The 18,684-nt window shown below is 35.8% G+C and overlaps 1 protein-coding gene across 1 annotated transcript in view; it reads left to right on the forward strand.

Annotated features, from left to right (window-relative positions):
* Window positions 1-18,152, forward strand: part of RAB21 (RAB21, member RAS oncogene family) — a 31,440-nt gene extending 13,288 nt beyond the window's left edge. Inside the window, exons 2-7 of the mRNA XM_032170748.2 lie at window positions 1,740-1,799; window positions 2,540-2,647; window positions 5,907-5,970; window positions 13,853-13,907; window positions 14,387-14,475; window positions 17,385-18,152. Coding sequence (XP_032026639.1) covers window positions 1,740-1,799; window positions 2,540-2,647; window positions 5,907-5,970; window positions 13,853-13,907; window positions 14,387-14,475; window positions 17,385-17,527 — 519 coding nt within the window. The 3' untranslated portion in view covers window positions 17,528-18,152. The remainder of the gene's footprint in view (window positions 1-1,739; window positions 1,800-2,539; window positions 2,648-5,906; window positions 5,971-13,852; window positions 13,908-14,386; window positions 14,476-17,384) is intronic.
* The last annotated feature ends 532 nt before the right edge of the window (window positions 18,153-18,684 follow it).

The following is an 18,684-nucleotide window of genomic DNA, read 5'->3' on the forward strand; positions in this document are numbered from 1 at the left end:
TCTTCTCATTTTTCAGGTTACTTTGCTGTTTTGACATTTAATTTATTTTTCTTCTTTTCTGTATAATTTTTATTTTATTTACAAAAATATCTTGAGAATAGCTTGGGCCTCGAAGGCAGACATACATGGGTTTGAACCCAGCTCTGCCGTTTATATTTATCTGTAGACTCCTTAATCACTACATCCTTTTCTTAGTTCTAATTTTCTGTGGTGTGCCCATAGCAAAAAGACCTTCCTGAAATTGAGGTAAAAGAAACCTCAATTGTTTCTTTCCTTCAGTAATTCACCATCCTGACCTTTTATCTGTTTCACCTTCTTTGTACTTTCTCTATCTAAATACACCTAAATATGACTATCTCTATACAGGTCTGAACTCAGCTCTCTATTCCTTTTTTTTGAACATGTCAGCTGACTCTGGATTCTGGATATATTTCGTCTTCAGTAACTCTTAATTCTCTTCTTTCTTTCCTATCTTCATGGTCTTAGTTCAGATCTCCTTTTTTATGTTTTTCTCCAATTTTGTAATAGTGTTCTTTCTACCTATCTTTTCCAGTCCAACCTCCCTTCCTATCCCAGGATCATTCTCTTAAAATATAGATCTTTTTCCCCATTGCTTGAAACCATTCAGTGATTCTCCCTTGTCAGTAGTCCTGTTTCTTCAAACAGTTGTTCTTTAGGATGAAGTTGGTATTTTTCCAGGAAAAAAAGATTCAGTGCTATACAGAAGAAAATCAGGGAAAAAGAGTTCAAATGAGTTTGGGAAATGCTTGTATAAATACAGTCAGCTAGCCTTCCTTTTGGCAGCATCTTAATGTGTTAATGTGCATTGTTGGTGTATAAAAATCAATAAATAGCATTTCCAAAGTATACCTGACGTGTGTGTGTCTAAATACATGTCTGGTGTCTTAGAACAGGTTTTATTGAGACCCACAAGGTAAAGTCCATCTATGTAGTCTCATCTCTGGTATTGACCATACCCACTTGGAGTTCCCTGTGGGATGGGGTCATGTGTTTGAGGCTTCAGTGGCTTCACTCATCTATCAGGAACAATCCATACTGCTCCTAAAGGGGAGATCATTACCTTCTGTCTGAAGCCGCCTTTGATTCATTCAGACAACTGTTATACTTCCTTTCTCAGTGCTATCTTTACAGTGTATTTGGCAAGACCCTCCATTTTAGCAATGATCACATGGAATCGTAATTCTCTTTATTTCTGTTTCTCTAATAGAGTATAAAGGGTAGAATCATGTCCTTTCATTTCTCTGACATTAATACTTAGGATAATTATTGAATATATGTTAAACAATTGAGTTATGAAGTAATTGTGGAACCATTTTGAATAATACTGATATTTGTACGTTAAGTAAGCCACCAGTAAACATTTATTTTATCTTAGAAATCTCTTAGACTCTTTCTTTCTGTGAGTAGATAAGGTAGCATCAAATTAAATGCTCTAGGGAAAATTTTGTTCCATATAGATAAGGAAAAATATTAAGAAAAAAATACTTATTTTCTGTGTGTTTTGTATAACCTATTTTCAGAAAACAAGATTTTTTTAGATAAAAATGTAAATAATGTCTTATCTTTAATGAAACAATTTCGATCATTAATTTAAAACTTGGTGATTACTTTTTCTCCCAGATAACTTTTTCATTGAGATGATTCATTCATCTATAGTTGTTAGGATAAAGAATCTTATTTTATATGAAACATTGTTTAATGTATATTTCTCTTTTTAGGCATCATTCTTAACAAAGAAGTTAAATATTGGTGGGAAAAGAGTAAACCTTGCCATATGGGTAAGTGAACTTTTTCAACTCTTATGCATGGAGGCTTCTTCCTTTTTTCTTTTTTTTAAAGTTAATTGGAGCTTAGCCAACACTTTTTTTTTTTTTTAAATAAAAAGAATCTTAAAATCTGGTTGAGAATTATATCTGGAATATAATTGTATATTTGAATATTGCTGTCATAACTTTTCAACTGGAGAAGGGTCAACTCAGAAGGGTTCCACTTCAGAGAGAGGACAGGGTGGGTGGACAGCTTCCCTGGCCTTTTTTTCCCCACCCTGTGTCTCCATATTCCAGCCTTCTAAGGGAATGGCTGGTGGAGAGTAGGGTGAGGATAATGCAGCGGATACTTGTTGACTGGTGATCTTGATGCATGTGCCGTTTCTCTGTCTCTCCCAGTGTGGGAACTTAAACTTAGGGCAGAGCGTATTCCTGGCTTATAATACTGTGTTGGCTGTTTTGACCCTCTGGCAACTGAAACTGGTATTTTAATGGGGGTGGGGAAGTTGCTGAGGAGGAGGAAGGTTGGGAGGGAAAAAGTAACTTTTGTATATCACTAAAATATTACATATTGGTCATAACTTAAAAATTTTTTGTGTGGCCTGTTTTGCTGTTTTGTTTCTGTTAGTAGGGTTTTGTGGTTGTCTGTGACTTTATGCCATATTTTCCAATTAATCGAAAAGTTCACCGTAGTTGCAATCGCAGATTTGTATTTTTCTTCTGATCTAATAAGCATTTGTTGCTTTCTTTAGGATACGGCAGGTCAAGAGAGATTCCATGCATTGGGTCCAATTTACTACAGAGATTCAAATGGAGCTATTTTAGTTTATGACATAACAGATGAAGATTCTTTTCAGAAGGTATTCTATTCATGGGTAGATGTCTTAGAAGAACAATAGTAATTTTTCAAATTTCCATTAATATACCTTTGTTCACTAATGTGATTAGTTTTGTTTTTAAAAATAAAGTATATAATTTGTGCATAACTGGTGACCACTTACATTTTATTTTTCTTTTTACCTACAACATGGAGGTATACTCATATGTTTAATGAAATATTTAATTCATATGAATTAATTTACATTAGAATAATTAATGGCTTATTACATGGCTTTCTCAAATATTAGGGAAGGGAAATATTTGAAGTTGAGCTTCAGAAAAATATGGGGGCTTTTGTTTTTCCCTCTTAAGGAAAAATCACATAAATTTCCTTAATTCCATATGCATTGGGCTCTTAAACTTGGTGTGGCTGGACGGGTTCCTTTATTGTGAAGAGAAAAAAGGAGGAACAAAATCACATTTAAGCTTTCTCCTTGCCAAATATAATAAAAGTTTTAAAAGGACATTCTTAAAGTTATCTCATTAGTTTTCCCTTCAAATACACGCCACATATGAATGACTCTTTAAGTTGTTTGGGACCAAAAATGAGTTACCATTTAATTACCTCTGAATTTTCATCACAATCAGATGGGTTACTTATTTGACCTTTCCTCCTAAAGCTGTTCTTGGAATATTTCAACAATATGTAACTACAGGTAGTAATGCCAAGGAAGAAGCTTTTCTTGCCTTGAATTACAGGCTTGTTCTTGGTAAAATTACTTACCTTGTTCGTTTTGTTTTTTCTCTTTATTTTTTTTTCCCAGTTAAATCTGATAGAGCAGATATACAAGTTAGCCCTTGGGTTATTAATGATATATGGAAAAACTTAATCCAAGAAGTAGAAAATGAAACGATAGGTACCTTGTAGAATTAATGATTTTTAAAAGTTATTTTGGTGCTGCTGTTTGTTATCTCCCTCTGGCTTTTTGCATGAAAGGACATAGTTTAAGTATTTTATTAAGAGAAGATTGAGGCCAGGCACAGTGGCTCACGCCTGTAATCTCAGCACTTTGGGAGGTTGAGGACAGCGGGTCACTTGAGGTCAGGAGTTAGAAACCAGCCCAGCCAACATGGTGAAATCCCATCTCTACTAAAAGTACAAAAAAATTAGCTGGGTGTGATGGCATATGCCTATAATCTTAGCTACTTGGGAAGCTGAGGCAGGAGAATTGCTTAAACTGGGGAAGCGGAGGTTGCAGTGAGCCTACATCGTGCCACTGGACTCCAGCCTGGGTGACAGAGCGAGACTCCATCTCAAAAAAAAAAGAAGATCGAGTCATTTAGGTTGAAAAGTGACCAGTTCTCTACTGCTATGTAACAAAACCCCCCAAATTTCTGACTTAAAACAATAATTTATTATTTGTCATGATTCTGTGGATTGACCAGGCAGATCCACTGCTCTTCGTGATGTCACTGAAGTCACTCATAGAGCTGCACTGAACTGGGAGTTTGGCTGAGGCTGGAATATCCAAGAAGGCCTAGTTCTCCATCTGGCCTCTCACTATATCTGGTGTCTTATCGTCCAGTACTCTCTCTATGTGCTCTCTCATTATTCTGTATTCTGCCTTAAGCTTTGTATATGACAACTGGATCCCAAGAGTTAAGAGTAGAAGCTACCAGGCCTTCTTAAGACTTAAGTCTGGGATTGGCACAGCATTACTTCTGCCACATTCTCTTGTCAAAGCAGGTTACAAGGGCAGCCCAAATTCAGAGGGTGGGGAATTTGACTCTACCACTTAATGGGAAGATTGGCAAAGAATTTGTGACCATCTCTAACTCACCAAAAATGTATGGGGTTTGTAAAGAATAGATAGAGTGCTTGTGGAGGGGTATCTAATTTGAAATGACTAACAAGCTTTTTTTAAAAAAATTGATCAGATTAGTAGGTTGTGATACTATATGCACATGGAAGAGAGGAATACATAATTGGATTCTGCTGTGTTTCTCTTGAGGTGATGAAGATGTATATTTTATGCCAATTGTATTGGCATAAAATTTTAAGTCAGATTTTTCTTATGTGAAATCAATAAAGTGGAAGTTAAATGCTTTGAAAACTTTCTACATATATGTGAATGAAACAAAAAGATGGGGCTATACTGAGAAAACTGTCATTCAGTGCTGTTATAAAGATAATGTGGTGATGATAACTACCTTTGCTTTTATAAGGATTTTGGGTTGCCAAAGATAGTTTCTCTGCATTCTGTAGAGAATAGGAATGTGGAAGTGTTACATTTGTACACCATAAGACCAGATGCACAGTAAGTGGTTATCACATAGCTAATGTAATTTTTGGAATTTACAGATAGATGTGTATTTTCAGGAAGGTATATAAGTTCAGCGTGATTTGATTACATCCAGATTAAATTTCATTGCAAAGAATGAAGGCAGGTGTCCAAGTTTGCCTTTTATTCTGTTATTATAATCAACAGTGAAAATCATGAGTTCAAAAGATTAATCTACTTAATTCCAGTTTACTGCCAACTGTGTCTACTACTATGCTTCATTCATACTGGAGAATCAGTTCATAACTGGAGTTACTATATATCATTGGTTCTCTACCGGGGATGACAATGCCTGGAGACATCTTTGGTTGTCACAACTGGCGGATGCTCTTGGCATCTAGTGGGTAGGAAGTCAGTGATGTTACTAAACATCATACATTGCACAGAACAGTGCCTCACAACAAAGAATTATCTGTACTAAAATGTCAGTATTGCCAAGGTTGCAAAACCCTGTCATACACTAAATGATGGAATTATTTTAGCACTCTAATTTTTTTTGGTGCTTATATACATTTTTTTTTTGTCTTTAAGTGTGTGACACTGAAGCTCCTTTGCCCTCTATTTAGGAGTCAATTAGGGTATAAAAGACTGTTTTAAACCCATGTGTTCCTAAGTCCAAAGTGATACTGTTATCTATATTGTTAAAGCACCTGTTATCAGAAGCTGGAGTTGATATGCTTTTGCTCTAGTGAATAGCTTTGCTTGGATCTGTAGAAGACTGATGCAGATTTATAATTAGAGTTGCTTCTGTATATTTTTCCATTGTATGTTTACATGTATATAGTTTGCAATACAACCTGGCAATAAATGATTCTTCAGTGAATCATTTCTAGTAATAACTAAATAATATAGACTCTTAAAATTCTGAGGTATTTTGACAGTGTTGAGTTTTTTGGGTGTTGTGATAGTAGTAATTCCAACAGGATTCGTTTTAATATGTGCTGTTTTGTATATACAGGTAAAAAACTGGGTCAAAGAATTACGGAAAATGTTGGGAAATGAAATCTGTTTATGTATAGTTGGTAAGCATCATTACTTTTTTAAAAAAAAAAAGTCCTCTGTTTCCTTAATGTGTTATTGAAGACATTATAAAAAGTAATTTTTGTTTTAAAGTTATATGAGAAAGGAAGAATGGCATATTAATATAAATATTTTAGAATAATTTAGGATTTAGCCTGGTGCAGTGGCTCACGCCTATAATTCCAGCGCCTTGGGAGGCCAAAGTGGGTGGATCACCTGAGGTCAGGAGTTCAAGACCAGCCTGGTCAACATGGTGAAACCCTGTCTCTATAAAAATACAAAAAAAAAAAAAAAGGGCCAGACATGGTGGCGTTTGCCTGTAGTCCCAGCTACTTGGGAAGCTGAAGTGGGAGAATCGCTTGAATCCGGGAGGCAGAGGGTGCAGTGAGCCAAGGTCACACCATTGCACTCCAGCCTGGGTAATACAGTGAGATTCCATCTCAAAAAAAATAAAAAAAGAATAGGCTGGGCACAGTGGCTCACGCCTGTGATCCCAACACTTTGGGATGCTGAGGCATGCAGATCATCTGAGGTCAGGAGTTTGAAACCAGCCTGGCCAACATGGTGAAACCCCGCTCTACTAAAAATACAAAAATAGCTGGGCGTGGTGGCGGATACCTATAATCCCAGCTACTTGGGAGGCAGAGGCAGGAGAATCGCTTGAACCCAGGAGGTGGAGGTTGCAGTGAGCCAAGATCGCACCATTGCACTCCAGCTTGGGCAACAGAGCAAGACCCTGTCTTAAAAAGAATAATTTAGGATTTAGAAGTGATTTTCCAGGAGATTCAAACTCTAAGGAATGCCTTGGGGAGCAAATTGGAAACTAAACAGTTGGGGCTTCAAGTTTCCCAGCCTTGCTTCAATTTGACCTTTCTTTTTCACTGTATGATTTTGCTTAGAAAAAAAGTTTATTTACTTTAAAATAAAATTAAGGAAATGACTTAGGCCTGTGTTCTTACTCTGTATATTTAACTACACATTTTTGAGTAATGGTCAGATTTGACCATAAGGATACCAGTAGATCATGATCCCAGGGTGGAGGAATATTCCTAATGGGTATAAAGGAACTCTGCAACTCACTTTTGGACTCCTGGAATTTTTCTTTGGTTCCCTTTTTCTCTAGATTATTATTTCTATGATATCACAAGTGTTGAACAATAGAAGTATACTAGACACTGTGCTGTGTACTCACAGATGTTATCTCATGTAATCCTCATAATCCTATGAGGATTTTATAGAGGAAGGTGAGTCCTGGAGATAATAACTTGCCCAGTGTCAGGTAGCTTTCAGAGATCGGATTTGAAATGAAGTCATTCTGACTCTTACGTTACTAATCCTTACAATGTATAGCCTCATGCTGTTGTCTCGCTTTCTTTCTACATACCTGATAATATTAAAAGCAATACAGGAGAAGCCAGGGTAGGATCATTTCAGTGGAAGACAAAGGTAATATCTGGGGAAATGAACGAATGGAATGGTCAGTTTGGGGAAATTCTGCTTTTAGCTTTAAGAATTTTTTTTTTCTTGAGACAGAGTCTCACTTTGTCACCCAGGCTGGAATGCAGTGGCATGATCTCAGCTCACTGCAACCTCTGCCTCCTGGGTTCAAGCGATTCTCCTCCCTCAGCCTCCCGAGCAGCTGAGACTACAGGCACGCACCACCACGCCCAGCTAATTTTTGTATTTTTAGTAGAGACAGGGTTTCACCATATTGGCCAGGCTGTTCTCAAACTCCTGACCTCATGATCCACCCGCCTCAGCCTCCCAAAGTGCTAGGATTACAGGCGTGAGCCACTGCACCCGGCCAAGAATTTTTTTTAACTTGAGTTTACATTTCTCATCTCTTGCCACCGTTACATTGGTAGCTTTATAGTCTCAGATCAGGGGCAAGTCTTGGGGGAAAAAAGCAAGATGATTTCCCCTGCGTTTTGGTCTAGATGCTAGATGTTAGGCTAGGCAGGAATGTTTCAGACTGGAACACTGAAGTAGTAGGCTACTTGGAGGTTTGGAACCAAAGCTACAGCTAATCATTACTGAGTTTTGTGTAACTTTGTGTGGTATATGGACTTACTAGGAGTGGAAGTGGCCATAGTAGATGAATGACTGAAGATTTAATATTTTGGGATTCTGATCATCTTTCTGAAGATAGAAATTACTAACATATACATAAAGTCAAGGAAAAGTTGAAGGCATAGCATTAAATTGAACCTCAGGGAAGATACTTTCACTGGAGCATCAGAGAGAGTGGTTGCCAGATAGTGAATTGGTTTCTTTAAAAATATTTATATATAAAGTGTATATTTTTAATGTTCATATTACAAGAAGTTTTAGAAATATTGGATCTGGTAGCCTACTGCCTCAGGTAGGGTCAAATACCCCATTTAATATTATGTAATGTTTATTAATTATTAGTGTGAAGTATAGAAAGCTCTCACTTTCTTCTCTAGACAAGTGTGACATGGAATTTTACTTGGAATTCAGAGTTGGGAGAATTCTGAGAACTCAGGGACCGATTTGAGTAATAATAAAACTCCAGTCTGCCGTTTAAAAAAAAAAAAAAGACTTCTGTGAGCTTATTTACCACTTTTCCCAAACTTATTAGGGTAACTTAAAGGATTAAAAAAAAAGTTTTTTGGGCCTCGTTACAGATACACTAAATCAAAATCTCTATGGATGGGACTAAGAATTAATTCCCTCTTTTCACCCCACCTTTCTTCCTTCTACAAGTATTTTTGAGTGGCTTCTTTGTACCAGGCACTGTGTGCTGTTAATTCTGATTTAGTGTACATACACGCTGGTGTTGGAGAACAACTTATTTTTTCTGACATAGTGCAATAAACTAATTTTTCTTCACATTTAGCTGAAATCATACTCCCTGTATCCTTAACTGATTTTTAAAGTGAGTTTTTCATTGTATGTACAGAAAAGTGTACAAATCTTCAATAACATAATTTTCACGATATGAAAATCCCACGGTGTAAGCAGTACCTAAGGACCCTGAGTTGTGTTGCTTTTTCATCCCAGCACTCACAGTTGTTTTCCCCTCACCATTCCCCACCCCCCGTCACTATCCTTTTTACTGCATGAATTAGTTTTGTTTTGAATTTTATATAAATGGAATCATATAATATTAACTCTTTTTGTGTCTGGCTTTTTTGACTTTACATTATGTGCCTACGATTCCTCTATGTTGTATATAGTTGTAGTTCATTTTATTCTGATTGCTGTCTAATACTTTAATCTATGAATACCCCATAGTTTATCTGTTTTGCTATTGAGGGACATTTGCATTGTTTTTCCCACTTCTTGATTTTTATTCTCTGTTGTTGTAGTTCAGTGTTTATTCTCTCTTCTGTTTTATTAGTAACTTTGAAATAATAATACTACTTCTCAGGGTTATGATGAAGATTACATAATGATTTGAGAAACACTTGGCATAGAGGTAAACATTTGACAAGAATTTATTCTTTTCTGTTTACATAAGATAACCTTTTAAGCTTTTGAAGACTACTTAAACAGCTCACTTTAAGTCTTAAATTCTCTAGATCAGCTGTTTTTTTATGTAGCTTACCTTCCAGACATTCTGATCATCCTGATCATTTTCTCTCCTAGGTTTATTTTATTGTGTCAATATGTCTCCCATACTTGGAAATAAACCATAGAATCCAAACGTTGTTGAGCTAGTGTGTTCTTACAGACCCTGTCTCTCTCCTCACATTGGCCTTCTATCAGGATTGCCTGAGACTGCTTAAATTTTTTAGCAGACATATCAGCTAGTCTCTTTTACGTAGGTTATAGTTATCCAAAATCTCAAGTCCTTTTTTATAAGTATTGCTATTCAGTCAGGTGTTTCCCAGCTTGTTCTCATGTAACTATTTAAGCTAAGTAGAAATTTCAGTTTGTCATGTTTTTGAATCTTTATGTTTGATATACAGTCTAGTAGCATTTTCATGTGTAAATTGAATACTTAACCTCCTAGGTCCTTATCTAAGTCCCTGATATCCATGTGCTAACCAGTAATAGAGAACCACATGTTTCAATAGCAGAGAGTTTTTCCTGTAGGTTGTCATTAATCCATTGATAGGCACCCTTGGCTGTGGTTGATAGTATTCTGCATCTAGTCTATCCTTAATATTTGTATGTTTCTTGAAAAAATATTTATTATTAATCGTAGTCACCATTTATTGAGTGCCAGGCACTGTTTTAAGAACTACACATTTTTTATTTCATTTAAGCCTCCTGACAATGCTGAGGGGAAGACCATTTCATTTTACAGATGAAAAAATGTGCTTAGAGACCTTGAAACTTCCCAAAGTCACATAGCTTGTTAGAAGTAGACCTGAGATTTTAACTCAGATCTGCCTGCCACTTCAAGCCCATATCCTTAATGAACACTTCATTGCTTACTATGTGCCAGGCTTTGGGAATAATGTAGTGAATAAGTAAACAAAATAGATGTGGTTCTTGTCCTCCCAGAGTTTCTTGTGTGGAAAAAAAAGAGGAAAACAAGCTACTATTATATGTTATAATAAATGCTATGGAAGGGAAATGCAGAACGGAGTGCTATGAGAGCGCAAAAGCAAACAAACTAGATTTGGGGTGCAAGGGGGAGATAAGGGAAAATTTCCTAGACCAATGTTAGATAAACTAGGTTAGCTAGACGAAGCCAGTAGGATGATGGTAGAGTGTGTTACCTGCAAGGTGCGGTGGCTCACCCCTGTAATCCCAGCACTTTGGGAGGCTGGGGCAGGTGGATCATTTGAGGTCGGGAGTAAGTTTGTGTTACCTATCATGGACTTTAATTCTCTTATAACAATATTGACTTTCCATTTGATCATTCACTGTGATGAATGTCATTAATATTAATAACTGCTCTTATTGAGCATATAATATATGCTAGGCCTTTTACATATATCTTATTTTCACATCAACCCTGCGAGGTTTGTTAGCGACACATGCACACAGTGAGACTAGCAGATGTTAACTAATTTGTCCAAAATATTACAGTTATGGCCAGGCGTGGTGACTCTCGCCTTTAATCCGAGCATTTTGGGAGACCAAAGTGGGCAGACTGCGTGAGTCCAGGAGTTTGAGACCAGCCTGGGCAACATGGCAAAACCCCATCTCTACAAAAAAATACAAAAATTAGCCAGATGCGGTGGCGTGTGCCTGTAGTCCCAGCTACTCGGGGCTGAGGCAGGAGAATCGCTTGAGCCCAGGAGGTGGAGGCTGCAGAGAGCCGTGTTCACGCCACTGCATTCCAACCTGAGTGACAGAGCAGGACCCTGTCTCAAAAAAATGTAAAACAAAAAAAATTACAGTTATGGAGTAAGCAAGGACTTAAAAACAAGTTTTATCACATATAAAAGCTTTTTGAAAGCTGCTTTCCACTGTGCCCCACAACCATCCAGTCTAAGCATAATATAATTCTAGTTCTGTGTCATTATTAGGCCATTTGCCCTTAGCAGTGGACATGCCCCTTCTATGTTCTTAATTCAAATACGTATTTTTAAGGAAGATCTGCTTAACTTAGAGGGTAGCTTTTTCTCTCCCTTTCCAATAGTCTCAGCCTATTTGTTTATGTTTTTAATTCTTTATAGTACTATACTTTTAAGTAGGTGCTTACTTTGGTTATTGTCCTTGTTTTCAGATGTTTTAAGCCTATCAGAAAGTTCCGTATGTAGCTGCACAGTAGTATTGAAGCAGATATGAGTCTCAAAGCCTTACTCCTTAGCTGTCTCGCTTTTGAAAAAACATAGAAACTAAAAGGGTTTTTGAGCTTTGGAAAGAGGTCGGTCACTAGCCAGTCAGGTTTCTGCAATGTATTCTGTGCTGTCAATCCATTGTGAACACTGATTATTCTAAGAAATAATAGTTATTTAGATTTAAAATGTTTTAAGTTTAAAATAATAGGTTATTAAGATAGATAGCTATTTATTAATGACCTGATTTATTAAAATTAGTCATTTAAAATATTATTAAATAATAAAGCAGTGTCTGAATAATTTCTCCTAAATGTTCATTTGAGGCAGTAAGGTGATTGCCTACTTTTCCTCTCTTCACTCTTTTTATAGGTATTGATGATATTGATGGAATTTGGAAAATGAGCCATTAAATACCTAGAAAAAAAATTCCATAGGGTTTTAGGTAATTGAAGCAAAATTAATATTGCTACTTTTAGTAGGAGACGATCTTATTTTACCTTTATGAGGCAGAATCTTGTTCCTGTTTGTTGCAGCCACTGGCCACCAGGTGGTGCTTTTTGCATTCTTTACAGAATAACACGATGGTTTTTCCTCTGGTTACTGTCAGACATTGTCATATTTAGCTAATTAAAATTTCCAATGACAAATATAATGTAGGAAGTTAGAACTAGTATGAAACTTCTTGCTGTGGTAGATAGCTGTTCAAAGAAGGAAGAGTTTGTTACTGAATTTGTTGGTATCCACTGAGCATTAGTATTGTCTACTTCCCTCTCTCTGATTCTTAGGCTATGGTGGCAGATAGTTTCTTGCAGTTGCCAGCAACTAGGTTCTCAGATTATTCGAGGTCCTCAATATATAGAACCTTTGGACTTGTCCACCTCAGTGCTAAACATTTTATCTTTTATTGGGTGCTTATTTCAATGCCTTATCTGAAATTTATCTGAAATTGTCTACTAGAATCTATGTGGTTCCAAGAAAAAAAGTAACCTTATTTATAAGATTTCTCTTTTTTCTCCCTAAAAGCCATAATAGAAGAATAAAAATGTTTGTTTGAAGTGTCCTTCCGTAGGGTATTTTTCCTTATCGTTATCTACTGTTTTTATTACCTTTAGCACTCTGTGTGTCCAGCCAACTCATCTTAAGTTCAAGGAATCAGTATTTTGCAGTTTCTTCATTTTTGTTCTGGTGGCTTTTTTTAAAAGTATAATCTCAGCTGGGTTCCTTTATTTAAGGAGAGCTAACCTTATAATTTAAATCTGCATGATATACATATATTAAGTTTTAATAACTCACTAAAATTGTTTTTTAAACAAAGAATACAGTTTTTCCGGCCGGGCACGGTGGCTCAAGCCTGTAATCTCAGCACTTTGGGAGGCCAAGGCAGGCGGATCACAAGGTCAGGAGTTCGAGACCATCCTGGCTAACACGGTGAAACCCCGTCTCTACTAAAAATACAAAAAATTAGCCAGGCGTGGTGGCGGGCGCCTGTAGTCCCAGCTACTCAGGAGGCTGAAGCAGGAGAATGGCGTGAACCCGGGAGGCGGAGCTTGCAGTGAGCCGAGATGGCGCAACTGCACTCCAGCCTGGGTGACAGAGTGAGACTCCATCTCAAAAAAAAAAAAAAAAAGAATACAGTTTTTCCTCTTATGATTGTGGAGTACTTAAAAATCTGTACACTTTAATTTTTACTTTAACGATCTTATATCATCCAGGAAACCAAAATACTCATAGGATCCAAGAGGCTAGCTTAATGTATTTTAGTAAACACTAAGATAGCCATACTTGATTATTGACCGGCTCTAAGTTAATGGGAACTGTAGAAAATTTTGCTCTTACTTTTGATCATTTACACTTGCCTAAGAATCATAGGTTTATCTCTAGGTCCCTGGTATCCCCCAAAATCAAAAAAGAGTGCCTGTCTCTTTGGAAAAGTTGTTTTCTTTGTCAGAGGCTGTAGATTCAGGAAAGGTATGAATTGAGTCATTTGAAGGAGGATGAGGCATGATCAACCCTCAGATCACAAGGCTTAACTTTATAATTTCAAGACATTTAGAAGTCTGGTGGGGATTTGCATTATTTTTGCTGGTAATTAAAATGGCAATTTTATATTTAGAATTGGCTTAATTTTGTTATGAAAATAAATCAGTATAAAGATAAATATTTACTTTTTTCAAAATAGGTAATAAAATAGACTTAGAAAAGGAGAGACATGTTTCCATTCAAGAAGCAGAGTCGTAAGTACTGTGACCCTCCCATTCCCCATCACTCCCTAGTAGAAATCTTCCTCTTTATACATTTTGCTTTACCATTTAGGTATCACTCAAATCTCTTAACGTGAATTGAGGTGTTGGATTCAGTGAAACATGTTTACACGGTAATTTCTGGGCTTATGGCAATAAAGCCCTTACTTCCCTTTTTGACTTCAGTAAAAAATATGAGTGATACAAAACTATCATGATCAAATAGGCAGTAAGCCACAAAAACTTTCGAAGTATTTGAGTCCCAAATTAATCTATAAAAATTTCGAGGCTTGTTATATTTGTGTTATTTAAAATTTGATTTAATGTATAGAGAAGTTAAATAGCTATATAAACTTAATTTCACTAAACTTGAGTAAATTAATATGTCACTAAAACTGTTACTATAAAAAAGCAGTTAAGACAAAATCATGAATAATATTTTACATCAATCACCGATGTTACTTTTTTTTAAGGTATGCAGAATCTGTGGGAGCAAAACATTATCATACTTCAGCCAAACAGAACAAAGGAATTGAGGAACTCTTTCTTGACCTTTGTAAAAGTAGGTATATTCAGATTTAGTTTGTTTAGAGATGGTTTTTGGTTTTTATTTTTTAAAAAATAGTATGTAGTTTACACCAGTGTTACTTTTCAAAGAATTGGTTCTTTTTAAACTATTGACTATTGGTAATATTTCTGAAGTGCTGTAACTATTTTTTTTAATGCATAAATACCTACTTTAACCCTGTTTCAAGCAGTAATTAATGGTTATGAAATCATAAGTATGGTATGGGCTAAATGTATATTATAATATATGCATAAGTATTAAAAGTGGAAGGGGAATTTACATATTAAAACAGATTTAAGACCTGTAACAACCTGCTGCAATGAATGGACCTTATTTGGACACCAATTTGTCAAACTAGTGAAAAAGAGTGTTTGTGAAACAAGATATTTGATGATATTAAGATACTATTAATTTTTTAGGTGTGATTATGGTGTTGCGTTTATGCTTTATAAAAGGAGTTCTTATCTTTTAAAGACACATTAAAATAATTTAGGAATAAAATTATGGGTCTGAGATTTGACTCAAAATAATGGTAGGGATGCTTAGGGTTATAGATGAAATTGGGTGATGGATTTTCATTATGCTGTGTTTTCTACTTTATGTTTGAAATTTTCCATATTAAAAAGTTTATAGTTTTAAAGAAAAAGGAAAATAAATTTATATATACTCTGAAAGTCATTTCTTATATTACCAATAAAATGCATATCTGAGTTTATGGACTTTAGACTTGTTTGAGAATTTGATGAAATCATGGTTTCTCTCTCTAGAAAAGAATATTGATATGTATATGTGTGTGTGTGTGTGTGTGTGTGTGTGTACACACACACACACACACACATTTTGGAATAAATTAGTTTTATAAAACCCTCAAGTCATTCATAATTCTTCTAGAATAGTGATTATGTAAGTGATGTTCCCTGATCAGCAGCATCAATATCACTTGAGAATATGTCAGAAATGGAAATTCTTGGGCTCTCCAAGCCTGCCGAATCAGAATTTCTAGGGATGGTGCCCAGAATCTGTGTTTTAACAAACGCTTCATATGATTCCAATGCACACTAAAATATAAGAGCCAATGCTGTACATAACAACTTGGGGATCTTATTAAATGCAAATTTTGATTTAATAGGTGTGGGATAGATTGAGGTCCTCATTTCTACAAGAACCCAGGTGGTGGTGATGCTAGCCCTCAGGATATCCTCCTTCCTTGCCTCCCTCCTTCCCTCCCTCCCTCCCTTCCTTCCTTGTGATAATGCTTTTAAATAACAATGCACTAAGTCAGTGGCTTACAAATGTTATAAATATCACATCTTCAAAACAATTTTTGCATGCTCCACATGTTTATTTAGAAATTATATAACATGTACAAGTACTAATATATTATGTACATTTTAAAACATACCCAAAAAATAGAAATTTTGAAAAGTTAAAAATAAGTAGATATAGAATTTATAATGTTTTCTTATTTCATCTTGTTGGATTGTCACACATACCTCAACTTGTAAACCATTAATCAAGAGCAGTCTCTAATTTAAGAGCCCTTTTCTATTTTAAGGACACCCACTTTTCTTCCTTCATCTTGTCAAATACGTGTTTTGTAAATACTTTCTCCCAGTCTGTGTTGTGTATTCCCATTTTTCTTATCTGTGTCTCTTAAAGTGCAGTTTTAAGTTTCAGTGGGTCCAGTTTATCTATTTTTCTTTTATGATTCATGTTTTATGTCTTACATGAGAACTCTTTGTGTAAGCCAAAGTCACAAAAATTTTCTCCTATGAAGATTTTTCTCCTGTGTTTTCTTCTGGAAATTTTGTTTCATGTTTTACATTTAAGTGTATAATTCATTTTTCATTGTTTTTTGCATAAGATGTTAAGGTATGGGTTAAGGCTGATTTTTTTTTTTTTACAATAGATGTCCAGTTCTATTAATAGGACTGTTTCTTGAAAATATTGTTCTTTCTTCATTGAATAACCTTGGCAACTATGTCAAAAATCAAGAGATCATATCTACGGGGTCTATTTCTGGACTGTGTTTTTTGTTCCACTGATCTATTTCTCCTATCATCATCTCACTGTTTTGATTAGTGTAGCTTTATACTAGTTCTTGCAGTCAGGTAGTGTGAGTCTTTCCGCTGTGTTCTTCGAAGTTCCCTCATCTTAAACTCCATTAGTCTTCAAATATCGCTGTGGTCAGGGACAGTGGCTCACACCTATAACTCCAGTGCTTTATGAGGCCAAGGCCGTAGGATCACTTGAGCCCAGGAGTTTGAGACCAGCCTGGGCAACATAGTGAGACCCCCATCTCTAACAAAAAAAAAAAAATCAGCCAGGCATGGTGTTGCATACCTGTAATAGCTACTCAGGAGACTGAGGCAGGAGGATCAGTTGAGCCCAGGAGTTAAGGGCTGCGGTGAGTGAGTGATGATCACACCACTGCACATCCAGCCTGGGTATCAAAGCGAGACCCTGTCTCTCAAAACTAAAAATAAAAAGAATCATTTACTTAAAAGTATTACATTTCTAGTTGAAGAATAAATCCTGCCTCCTAAATATTACTTGGAATAATTTGAACTTCTTTGACATATTTCTAAGTGTGTTTGGAAAATCTTAAGGATTATCTTTGTACACAGACAATTGTTCAGAGCAAAAAAATTTTTTTCTTTATTGGTGTCACTGTGGCCATTATACCACTGGATAAATAAGCTTACTACTTGATACTAGTTTTTTAAAACATGCAGGTGAAGCTGTTTTAGCGAACTGACACAATGTTCATTATATTTAGTTTCTTTGTTGGTCGAACTTGAGAAATAGCTATCATAGTGATAGCTAAAATTTACACTGAAATTTTAGAAAGAGAAAACGCAAAGATTGTGGTCCTAATAATGTTTGCTTTCTCTCTGTCTTAGGGATGATAGAAACAGCACAAGTGGATGAGAGAGCAAAAGGCAATGGCTCTAGTCAGCCGGGAACTGCAAGGCGAGGTGTACAGATTATTGATGACGAACCTCAAGCCCAGACCAGTGGTGGAGGGTGCTGTTCTTCTGGATAACTGTTCACGCCTAAGAAATTAAAAGACAGAACAAAACTGTGGATCATTGCCCTCAACATGAAGACTGCCATATTCCAAGTCACATTATTTTACCAATGGAATTATAGAATTAACAGTATTTTAAATTACGTTTATAACACTGCAGAGACCTTAAGTGCTAAACTTAGTGGAGTTTGTGACCAGAGAATTGGCATTTTCTACAAATGTTAACAAAGCAATTACCAATGGCCTTTTTACATATTTTTTTCTTTAATGAGGAATAATATGCATGTAGAAAAGACCTACTTAAAGGCTTCATTTATATTCTTTCAAATCAAATCTTTATTTAATAACTTATATATGTTGTTGGAATGGTTACATTTTTGCAGCCCTTTGTATTCTGTGGTAGTTTGAATTGTATCACTTCTAAACAGCAAACTGTTTTTGTTTCTGTTTTTGTTTTTAATTAGCAGATATCTGAAGTACTATTTTTGCAGGGTTTGCACAGGCCCGTAACTGTCTACTACTTTGATATAATCTGTATACATCCTGTATGCTGAGCTGGTAAAATGCATTGTAAATTACATATTAAATATTTTATCTGCTTTTACAAGCGCAAGGTGCAAAAATATATACAATAGTCTCATTGATGACTGTAAAGTGAATTAACATTTGGTGATTATGCCTAAGCTTTTTTGACTAATATAAAGATCATAGCTCCCCTTCACTTCTGTCTTAACTTGAACATGGCGTGTTTAAATTTTCATACATACTTTACTTGAATTATTGCTGTTGTCACATATTTTTGCCTCTGTGAGTTCATCTGATGATTGAACAGTAGCATTTGCCTTTTGGGTTTTTTGTTTGTTATTATAGAAGAGATGACTTCTGCTGATTTTGCTTTAGAATGGTTACCTTAGGAGAATTTGGGTGGCTCATGTTGAATTTCACTTCTGCAATAGCTTTAGTTTTCTCATTGGCTTTGTAAGAGATGGATTCAGTGGTATGAGCAGAGGAAGAGATCCCAGATAGTAGCCAGTTACCAAGACTCATTCATATAGCACGTAGTCTATGTTCCTGAGGCAGCACTTTTAGATCCTTTGTGAGCAAGTTCTGTTTGTTCATTGCTTGCCAGAGATGAACACAGAATGTTCGTTTCATTTTATAAGAACTATCCT

This window comes from Hylobates moloch, unplaced genomic scaffold, assembly GCF_009828535.3.
Source record: "Hylobates moloch isolate HMO894 unplaced genomic scaffold, HMol_V3 SCAFFOLD_12, whole genome shotgun sequence".
Lineage (NCBI taxonomy): Eukaryota > Metazoa > Chordata > Mammalia > Primates > Hylobatidae > Hylobates > Hylobates moloch.